Raw genomic sequence first — 11,323 nt, 5'->3', positions numbered from 1 at the left:
TTTCCTGCCCCCTGGTGGCTGGCTGCCGTATAGAAAATTACAAATCCTCCACGTTAGCAGAGGGGACAGGGACAAAACAAAAAAATCAAATTAAAAGTTAAATAATAGTTTGTTCAAGTGTTTCTGATCAGTTTGGTTTGAATCAGTTATTTGATGATATGAAAACAGGCGGAGACGACGTGAAAAATAATGAAAAATATTCATTCTACTTCTGAAATTTAACACAATGCTGGTTAGTCCGACCTGGTCAGGACCCGGTCTGGACCTGGTCTGGAGCCGGTCTGGACCCAGTCAGGATCAGGACCTGGTCTGGACCCGGTCTGGACCTGGTCTGGACCTGGTCTGGACCTGGTCTGGACCTGGTCTGGACTCGGTCTGGACCTGGTCTGGACCTGGTCTGGACCCGGTCAGGACCCGGTCAGGACCTGGTCTGGACCCGGTCTGGACTCGGTCTGGACCCGGTCAGGACCTGGTCTGGACCCGGTCAGGACCTGGTCTGGACCCGGTCAGGACCTGGTCTGTCCTGTCAGGTAGCCGCCGGCCGGGTCCGACAGGAGGCACTGGTTCTGTTGACTGGCGCTTCGGTTCTTGGCGTTGATGAGGAGCAGAGGAGACTGAGAGTAATGAGCGATGATTTCTCTCACTGATGGAAAAGACTGGACACACACACACACACACACACACACACACACACACACACACACACACATATTATTTCTCTGTTTAAACCACAGCTGATTGTTTTCAGTGTGTCTAACGAACACTTTAAACCACGGATGTTGACATCCAAACCAGCGACCCCTAGTGGTCGGAGGCATAATGTTTCCAGGAACGCCTTAAGGGAATTTCCTCAAACTTTCATTTCAATTATTCATCAATCAAATGTTGTTTGCTTGGCTGATATTCACGAGTCCCAGTTATTCTCATAGGGATTAACAAGGTGCTGTGATGGTGACCCTCATCCAGATGAATCTCAAGCTTTTCCTCCGTGAACACAACCTGAGTTGTGTGAGTTCCCAGTGGAACGTGTGTGTTCATGTTCACCTCCTGCACTTTGAGTCCGGTCCCCAGCTGGAAGTTCTGGTTCTGCTGGCGAATCTGGATGTTGTAGACCTTGTCCTGGTAGAAGACCATCAGGGTGAAGGGCTGGTTGTCCATCTGCCGGGTGCTGTCCCTCACCAGGTAGGCTCCGTCCTCCAGAGACACACAACAAACCCGTTACAAGAGCTGAACTACAATGTGACGACTTCTGGACCAGATCGAATTGAAACTGATGTTTAATGAAATAATTAGACGGTTATTTTTCATTTCATTCAGTTTCATTCGACTTTGATTTGTTACCTTGCTGACTTGTCTCAGACTTCCCTCGGCCTGACCTCTGGTGACTCTACCCACGTACCAGCGGGGGTCCAGCTCCTGTCACACACACAGATACACACACACACAAACACACACACACACACACACACACGACTGAGATAACTGTTCTGAGACACAAATACAACAGCACCATCTGCTGTTTAGACATCAGAAATACAAATGCTGATCAATACTATAATTTAATAATAACAGTGTAATAAGAACAAGATTCGATTAATGCAGAGTAAATAAAACCAATTCTCTTTTGGAGAAACACATTCTATTGATAAGCAGCTGATTACTTTTATTAATAACTGAACAGCGTAGCTTCAGTATGAAAGGAAATGTTACAGCGGGTTTTAATGTCACATTGCTCACTTTTCTCTGAGTGTGTGTGTGTGTTAATGTATGTTTAGTTACCTGTGTGTGTGTGTGTGTGTGTGTGTGTTAATGTATGTTTAGTTACCTGTGTGTGTGATGGTGGAGGACGAAACGATCCAACGAAGCTGCCTCTGTGTTCGACCTTTGCTGCAGACACACACACACACACACACACACACACACACACACACACACACACACACACACACACACACACACACACACAAGACCACACACACACATTCACAATCATTCAGACTTAATTTAAATGTATGTGTGTGTGTGTGTGTGTGTGTGTGTCTGTTGTCGTACCTGGGTGCAGCTGGCTGGGCAGGGAGCTTGCTGAGTGAACACTAGGGGGCGCACTGTTGAGAAGGAAGTTGCAGCTGATTTATTTACTTTTCATCTTTACTGAACAAACCACAGAAAACCACCTTTCTTGTTTCCTACATTTCTCCGGGACGTGTGGGGGGGGCAGGAAGTCCCGGGCGGGGGGGCAGACTCTTACTGTGAAGGGGGAAGGTGTTGTGTTTAGGAGCTGGAAGAGAAACACACAATTCAAAGAATCAAACAAACGTGTGTAACATCTACGGAACAGATCTGGTTGAAACTTGGTGGCAGATTCAAAACTCTCACCTTCATCCTGCGTTTGCTGATGAGAGAGAATAACAGACAATTGTAATTAAAATAAAATCTTAAAAACCAATAAAGATAATTGAAATGTAAAGGTGATTACCTGCATGATAATAATATAACACAGTTTTATGCATCTTTCTGTCGTGTCCTCTCAAATGTCATCATTATAAACGTACTAATAGGAGTAAAAGTCTCAAACACATAAAGTTATAACTTACGTCTCTTCTTGGATCAAACCTGTTGAACCAAACCACATGAAAGTTATATAATTATTAAATAACCTGAATAAACAGTTAAATCATCAATCAAGAGAAACTGGAAACAAAAGTGAGGAACATGAATTCATAGATGTTCAGACAACGAGCTGATGAAGAGTCGTGTGCGTTTGAATCTTAATCTTAATCTTAATTTACAATCTATGATGTTTGATAGAAGACGTGTGATGTCAACCTGGTGGGAGGCGGCCGGGGGGAGGAGTTTGACCTGCTGACCGGGGAGGAGGAGGAGGGGGGGGGGAGACCGGGAGGTTTGGACCAGGGGGGGGGGTCCTGGGCGTTCGCCGGAGGCCTGAACACAAACACGTAAATTGACACCAGCGTCTAAATTAAATTGCAGATTTGTACGTTTCTGCAAAGTTCAACAAAGTAAATTTAAAACCTTGTTGAAAATCACACAGAATCACATTTAATAGAGAAGATACCTCCTGACATTGATATCCAATCAAAACTCACAATATTAAATCAAATCAATGTTCACTCATTTGTTCATTTAGCTTGATGGAAGTTTTGACTTCAGCCTCTTGTGTGTTTATCACTTACTTCCAGGACGGTGCGCTCGGCTGAAAGAAACACAAACAAAATGAAAACCATAGAAAGTGAGTTTTACGAGTTCTGGTCTCAGCCGGTTCGGTTCGGTTCGGTTCGGGCTGAATTTAAAAATTTAAAATCCTCCGGAGCCGAGAGGAAACTCACCCTGTCCGCTGAGGCAGGTCCTGTGAAGAAGAGACAACAAAATCAGTTTTCAGATTCATTTCTTCATTCTCAGTTCAGGCTGTTAAACAATAATTTAAACGATTGTGATTCATTTCCTCTTATAATCATTGGTTGTGTTAATCTGAAGTTTCCGCCTGTTTGCTTTCTTGAAGGAAATCGTACGGACTTGGTTCTTGTTGCTCTGGAGAAAAGCTTCAGCTCAATGTAATGTAATGTGGTGAGGATACTAATGACAATAATTAAATAAATGATTAAACAAAGTACAGACATGAAATTTAACTGACTATTTAAAGCTCGATAAATTCTTTGTTTGTGCATCAGAAAGAAACTTCCGAGAGTCCCTGAACGCATCGGAAGGCTCAGTTACAAGAAACGTTTTTATTACATGTCATGAAGTTGTGTTTATGTTTATGATCGTGAGTCTCACCTCTGACGGGGGAGAAGTTGTCCCTCGACTCTCGTCCGGGTTTGGAAGCTCGGAAGATCTGCGGCGGCGCCGGAGGAACTGAACACAACAAATCATCAGCTTCTCTCCACCAATGAGGAGCTCCGTCCGAGTCACATGACCCAGACGTGGAGATGAAAACCAACAGGTCACATGGGGGGGTGCAGGCTACTCACATTTCCCTGAGGGCCGTCCCCCACAGTGGGGGGAGGCGTCTCTCCTGGACGACGACTCTCCCGGCTGCAAACACACAAAACACGTCAACGGGAATCCTTTACACATCGGAGCTGAAGTGAATCTGAGTCCCACTCACCGGCCGAGGGGGCGGAGCCGCGAGCGAGGAGACCACCGGGGGGCGGGCACATACCGCAGGGGGCGGGCCTTTGGACGACATGTGGGTATCCCTTTTATCTACACAAACAGACACACACACACAGCGTGACGTTGGTTTGTGAGCCTGACTGAGACCTGGGGGGGGGGCTGGGGGGGGCTGACAGACGAGTGCGATCCCTGATGACATCATAACGAGTCGTTTCAATAACACATTTCTTAGGATGAACTGAGTGAGACGTCCGCAGGGTGCCTGCTCTCCTGCTCTCTGGCCCCCTGCTGGCCACCTCAAGTCACTACAGCAGAAGAACCTGTCTTTCACACGTTGTGGGTCGGTTACATGTTTTCTGTTTGTGTTACCGATGTATTCTCCGTCTGCGATGGGCAGGGTGGGGCACAGGGCGTGCGCCGGGTCCTCGGGGGGCTCGGAGGGGGGGGGCTCGTAGTCTCCGTCCACGTCGTCGTTGGGTGACTCGTAGTCGTCGCTGCTGGCGTCCGCCCCCCCGCTGGTCGGACTCTCGTAGTCATCGTCGAAGTCTTCGTCGTCCTGAAGGAGAAGAAGAAGCATCACAACGTGTCGGCCATGTTGGTCAGAGAGAACTTCAAAACTGTTGTGAGTATTTCTTTGGAAAATGTTTTGTCAATAACAGACTCACAAACTCGTCCTCGTCCCAGCCCTGCACGTCAGCGGGGGTCTCTGCAACACAACGAGTTCACAACAACACACGTTACACACAGTCAAGAGGAAAAGAGAACGACAAACTCCAACAGGACCTGAACACAACTGAAGGTCACTTTGTGTTTATGAGCACAAACACACACACACACACAGACACACACACACACACACACACAGACACACACACAGACACACACACACACACAGACACACACACACACACAGACACACACACAGACACACACACACACACACACACACACACACACACACACAGACACACACACACACACACACACACACACACACACACACACACACAGACACACACACACACACACACACACACACACACACACACACACACACACACACACACACACACACTGACTGCACCAAGTCGAATGTTATATTTTTGTTAACAGAGCCAGAGTACATTTCATTTATTGTTTTGGTTGTGCGTCGTTTATTTTATTTATGTTTTATATATTTAGAATATTTAAATATTTTTAATTCTAATTCAAAAGTCAGACTGAATAATCTTCAGATTCAAGTTCTTTGCTCTGTGAAAGGGGGAATTTGCAGGATTCTGTTTTAATATTGTTATTATATCATGTATTATAACATCTCAATAATATCTGGGATAATAGATATAGATATATATAGATATATATATATATAGAATAGTCCAACTAAATGTCTTATTGCGCCAGATTTCCCTTAATATTTAGAATAATTCACCAAGTTACAGGTTTTCTTGCTCAGTTAAACATTTTCAAGCAAAATTAGTGTCGTACAATAAACTGAAATGAATTTTGGATCAAGTTGAATCGAGAGCTTGTTAATCTGAATTGATAAATAATAACAATAATCTAGAACGGCCCTCGAAGGACGTTACAAAATGAAAATGTCCCTCCTGATAAAGCTCGGCCTGCTCTGATTGGTCGGCGGGTCCACTCTGCTCTGATTGGTCGGCTGCTGCTCGTGTCGTAGAACTCTGTTAGCGCTCGGGTCGGACTAGCGGCTAAGCTAGGCTACAGCTAGCCTAGCTGTTGATCCGAGTGCGATCACGATGTTCTGGACCTCGTTACCTGGCTCCGTGAATTTGGGCGTCGCCCTGTGACAAACAGAGAGAAACAGATGAGTCATCGGAGGGCGGAGCCACAGCAGCGTCACTCGTGGGAGGAGCCTACGTACTTCTTAGAGAATAAACCTCGTCTCTCCTCCTTCCTGCTGATCTCACTGCTGAGCTTGGAAATCATCCTGAGGAGACACACACACTGGTTACACACGTCACACACACAGACACACACACACTCATCACACTCGTTACACACACAGACACACACACACACACTCGTTACACTCGTTACACACACACACACTCATCACACTCGTCACACACACACACACTCGTTACACACACACTGGTTACACTCGTTACACTCGTTACACACACACACACACACACTCGTTACACTCGTCACAAACACACACACTCGTTACACTTGTTACACACACAGACACACACACAGACACACTCATCACACTTGTCACAAACACACACACTCGTTACACTTGTCACACACACAGACACACACACACACACTCATCACACTCGTCACACACACACACACTCGTTACACTCGTCACACACACAGACACACACACACACACACACACTCATCACACTCGTCACACACACACACACTCGTTACACTCGTTACACACACACACACTCACACACACACACACTCGTTACACTCGTCACACACACACACACTCGTTACACTCGTCACACACACACACTCACACACACACTCATCACACTCGTCACACACACACACACACTCGTTACACTCGTCACACACACACACACACACACACACTCATCACACTCGTCACACACACACACACACACTCATCACACACACTTCACACACACACACTCGTTACACTCGTCACACACACACACACACACACACACACACACTCATCACACACACACACACCCACACACTCATCACACTCGTCACACACACACACACACACACACACACACTCATCACACACACACCCTGGTCTCACACACACACACACACACACTCGTCACACACACACACACACACACACCCTGGTCACACACACACACACACACACACACCCTGGTCACACACACACACACACACACACACACACACACACACACACACACACACACACACACACCCTGGTCACACACACACACACACACCCTGGTCACACACATACACACACACCCTGGTCACACACACACACACACACACACACCCTGGTCTCACACACACACACACACACACTGGGGTGTGTACTTACGGAGTGTGTAGTTTAGGAAACTTCTGCAGGTCGTTGCTGCTCAGATTCTACAAACAACAGGATATGACATCACACGTCAGGAAGTTTGAGAAAATCAACCTCAGCACTGACTCCTCCTCTTCTCCTCCTTCTCTACCTCCGTCTCTCCTCCTCTCCTTCTCTCCTCTTCTCTCCTCCTCTCCTCTACCTCCTCCTACTCTTCCTCTCCTCCTTCTCTCCTCTCCTCCTTCTCTACCTCCTCCTCTCCTCCTTCTCTACCTCCTCCTCCTCCTCCTCTCCACTTCCTATTCTCTCTACCTCCTCCTCTCCTCCTTCTCTACCTCCTCCTCCTCTTCTCTCCTCCTTCTCTACCTCCTCCTGTACCTCCGTCTCTCCTCCTCTCCTTCTCTCCTCCTCTCTTCCTCCACCTCCTCTTCTCTCCTCCTCTACTCTACCTCCTCCTGCTCTTCCTCTCCTCCTTCTCTCCTCTCCTCCTTCTCTACCTCCTCCTCTCCTCCTTCTCTACCTCCTCCTCCTCCTCCTCTCCACTTCCTATTCTCTCTACCTCCTCCTCTCCTCCTTCTCTACCTCCTCTCCTCCTCTTCCTCTCCGCTCCTCCTTCTCTCCTCTCCTCCTTCTCTACCTCCTCCTCCTCTACCTCTCCTACCTCCTCCTCCTCTCCTCCTCTCCTGCTCTTCTCCTCCTCCTCTTCCTCCACCTCCTTCTCTACCTCCTCCTCCTCCACCTCCTCCTCTCCTCTCCTCCTCCTCCTTCTCTACCTTCTCCTCCTCTCCTCCTCTCCTGCTCTTCTCCTCCTCCTCTACCTCCTCCTCTCTTCCTTCTCTACCTCCTCCTCCTCTCCTCTCCTCCTCCTCTCCTGCTCTTCTTCTCTTTCTCTACCTCCTCCTCTCCTCCTCCTCCTCCTCCTCTACCTCTTCCTCTCCTCCTCCTCTCCTCCTTCTCTACCACCTCCTCCTCCTCCTCTCCTCTCCTCCTTCTCTCCTGCTCTTCTTCTCTTTCTCTACCTCCTCCTCTCCTCCTCCTCTCCTCATCCTCTCCTCCACCTCCTCCTTCTCCTCCTCCTCCTCCTCCTCCTCCTTCTCTTCCTCTCCTCCTTCTCTACCTCCTCCTCTCCTCCTCTCCTCCTCTCCTCCTCCTCTCCTCCTCTTCCTCTCTTCCTCCTCTCCTCTCTGAAGTGGCCTCCTCCTCCTCTTCCTCTCCTCCTTCTCTACCTCCTCCTCTCCTCCTCTCCTCATCCTCTCCTCTCTGAAGTGGCCTCCTCCTCCTCCTCCACCTCCACCTCCTCCTCTCCTCCTCTTCCTCTCCTCCTTCTCTACCTCCTCCTCTCCTCCTCTCCTCCTCTCTGAAGTGGCCTCCTCCTCTCCACCTCCTCCTCTCCTCCTCCTCCTCTCCTCCTCTTCCTCTCCTCCTCCTCTGTGTGTGTCTTTGTGTACTCACCACAAACCTGGAGCCGTTGATTGAATTCTTCATCACAGTTTTGTCGCATCCTGACAGATTCATCTGAAACACAAACATGCAAATCTTCACTCGTGTGTCTCCTCTTCCTCTTGTTTCACATCCTCATTTCCTTTCCTTACTGCCTACCCTCCCCCCCCTCCCTTTTCTGAGAAACTGCTACTTGTTTGTGTCTTTGTTGAGGTAGTTTGTGTCTTGGTGTAATTTGTGTCTTTGTTGTCATAGTTTGTGTCTTGGTGTAATGTTTGTCTTGTTGTCGTAGTTTGTGTCTTTGTTGTCGTAGTTTGTGTCTCTGTTGTTGTCTAGTGAACAAGCTCTTCAGGTTGTGCTCCAGGTTTGTGTGTTTGTTTGTGAATATTCTGAGATCAGCTTGTGTGTCTGAGCCGCAGGCTGAGGCCACGCCCCTCACGTTAAAGTGACAGGTGGAGGGTCAAGGTGCCGACATGTCGTAGATTAATGTGAATATGAAGTCATGTGACTGCAGAGAGAGAGAGAGAGAGAGAGAGAGAGAGAGAGAGAGAGAGAGAGAGAGAGAGAGAGAGAGAGAGAGAGTGCGGTGGTCTCTCACCCTCTTCAGGAAGTCGGCCAGCTGCTGGGGGCTCCAGCCCATCACCTCCGACTTGGACGGGACTCGGTCCGAGCTCATCCTGTCCTCCTGTCCTCCTGTCTTCTGTCTTCAGACGTCCAACCACAGCGTCCCAGCGTCCGTCCCTCCCGGGTCGTCTTCCTGCTCACGCTCAGACGACCACGATCGTCTTCTTCCTGTGAAACCAAACGACCAGTTTTACTTCCTCCCGTCAGCTCATCTCTTTCTGACTCGAGTCTCGAAACAAGAAGGAACCGGAGGAAAGAGACGAGACCAGTTCACCTTCAACCAAAATGGCTTCCTTCTTTCTTTCTCTCCCTCCTGTCTTCTGTCTTTCTCTTTCTTCTCGTCTCTTGGAGGAAGTGAGTGTGCAGGGGGGGGGGGGGGGGGGGTCTGACCACAGAGCGGAACAGCAGCTCGAGCTGACTCCGGATCAGAGTCGAGCTCAGACTCTGAGACTCAAACTGCAAAAAGAAAAACATTCAACTGGACTTTTTGCTCCATTTTCACATCGATGACATTTAAAACACACAACTTCTAACTACACACCAGAAGTGAAGCATCATGGGAGATGAAGTCCGCTTCTGATTAGGATTCACTCAGGTTCAAGATAGAAACCGGTTTGTTCAGGTGACATGCTAGCTTAGCTTAGCATAACGACTGAGGGGAAATGATTGACACGTTCGGTTGTGTGTGTGTGTGTGTGTGTGTGTGAGATGTGTGTGTGTGTGTGTGTGTGTGTGAATGTATGTGAGATGTGTGTGTGTGTGTGTGTATGTGAGATGTGTGTGTGTGAATGTATGTGAGATGTGTGTGTGTGTGTGTGTGAATGTATGTGAGATGTGTGTGTGTGAATGTATGTGAGATGTGTGTGTGTGAATGTATGTGAGATGTGTGTGTGTGTGTGTGTATGTGAGATGTGTGTGTGTGTGTGTGATGTGTGTGTGTGTGTGAATGTATGTGAGATGTGTGTGTGTGTGTATGTGAGATGTGTGTGTGTGTGTGTATATGTGAGATGTGTGTGTGTGTGTGTGATGTGTGTGTGTGTGTGAATGTATGTGAGATGTGTGTGTGTGTGTATATGTGAGATGTGTGTGTGAATGTATGTTCCTGTAAATGTAGCTTTGTGAGGACCAATGTAAGCACAGACGGTACCGAGTGGGGACCTTGCCACCGGCCCTCGGGGCTTCAAAGGTCTTTTTGAAGGACGACACCTGGCGTTCGGGTTGGAAGAGTTCGACGTGTAGTTTGCATGCTTAGGAAATGTATTATGTAAATGAGTGTCCTCACTAAGATAGAAGCACGGATGTGTGTTCGGTGCTGCCTGAGTTATTTTAACTCGTATTTTTTTTTCACAGCGTCATCTCCTTCCTGTCAGCATCAGTGAACGTCTCCGAGACTTTAACACTTCGTGACTTCGAGTCTCGTGAGAGGTGCATTCTGGGAGTTCATTTATCATGATAAACTCTGACAGTCAACTTACATCACGATAACGTTTGTACTTCCATAAAGTGGAAACTTATTAAACATTAAACCAATGATTGTTTTTAATTGTTCATGTTTCTAGATTCTGAATTTAAATTGAACTTATTAGTGAAAGACGATGACTCTGATGAACACGTTTCACAACACGTGGCCACAAGTGTGTGGACAGCCGCTCCACCACCGGGTCCCAGCTGAAGTGACACATTCTAAAAGGTCTGAGTTGTTTTTCTGGATCTGATATTATTCTGATTCTTGAGTCATACGGATGTGATCAGACACATTGATCCAAATCTGCATCTGACACATTCAAATAAAGTCCTGATTGGAAACTACACTCAGATTTCAGTGAACCTGATGTGAGGGTTTACAGGACCCGTTTACACAGAAAATATTACATCTATTCGAAAAACTGTAACATGATAATTAATTTAGCGTTTTAATGAATACACCGTGACGTGACTGCAGAAGTTTGTTTAACTTAGAAACGCCGCCATGTGTTAGATGGATCAGCCGTCGGTGTCCTGGCGTGTTGACTTGTTATCGACGCACTGCAGGTGAAGCTCTGATTGGTCGTGGTCACTGACACAGAGCTGCTGATAAATAAGACACAAACTATGAGG

General features: G+C 47.5%; 1 protein-coding gene across 1 annotated transcript; it reads right to left on the bottom strand.

The window, feature by feature from the left end:
- Positions 1–495: 495 nt before the first annotated feature.
- lcp2a (lymphocyte cytosolic protein 2a) lies at positions 496–9,567 on the bottom strand. Its single transcript, XM_061086277.1, has 22 exons — positions 9,501–9,567; positions 9,201–9,394; positions 8,615–8,677; positions 7,178–7,224; positions 6,020–6,085; positions 5,914–5,939; positions 4,800–4,840; positions 4,504–4,690; positions 4,127–4,224; positions 3,990–4,053; positions 3,796–3,873; positions 3,348–3,367; positions 3,195–3,214; positions 2,827–2,943; positions 2,595–2,631; positions 2,377–2,392; positions 2,191–2,278; positions 2,053–2,105; positions 1,826–1,887; positions 1,342–1,416; positions 1,045–1,194; positions 496–656 (listed from the first exon to the last, which is right to left on the bottom strand). Exons 2-22 carry the CDS (start codon positions 9,276–9,278, stop codon positions 507–509), a joined length of 1,536 nt encoding a protein of 511 aa, XP_060942260.1. The 5' UTR covers positions 9,279–9,394; positions 9,501–9,567; the 3' UTR covers positions 496–506.
- Positions 9,568–11,323: the final 1,756 nt, after the last annotated feature.

The sequence above is a fragment of the Limanda limanda genome, chromosome 14 (genome assembly GCF_963576545.1).
Source record: "Limanda limanda chromosome 14, fLimLim1.1, whole genome shotgun sequence".
Lineage (NCBI taxonomy): Eukaryota > Metazoa > Chordata > Actinopteri > Pleuronectiformes > Pleuronectidae > Limanda > Limanda limanda.
The sequence above is the reverse complement of the archived record's forward strand: the minus strand, read 5'-3'. Positions and strand labels throughout refer to the sequence as shown.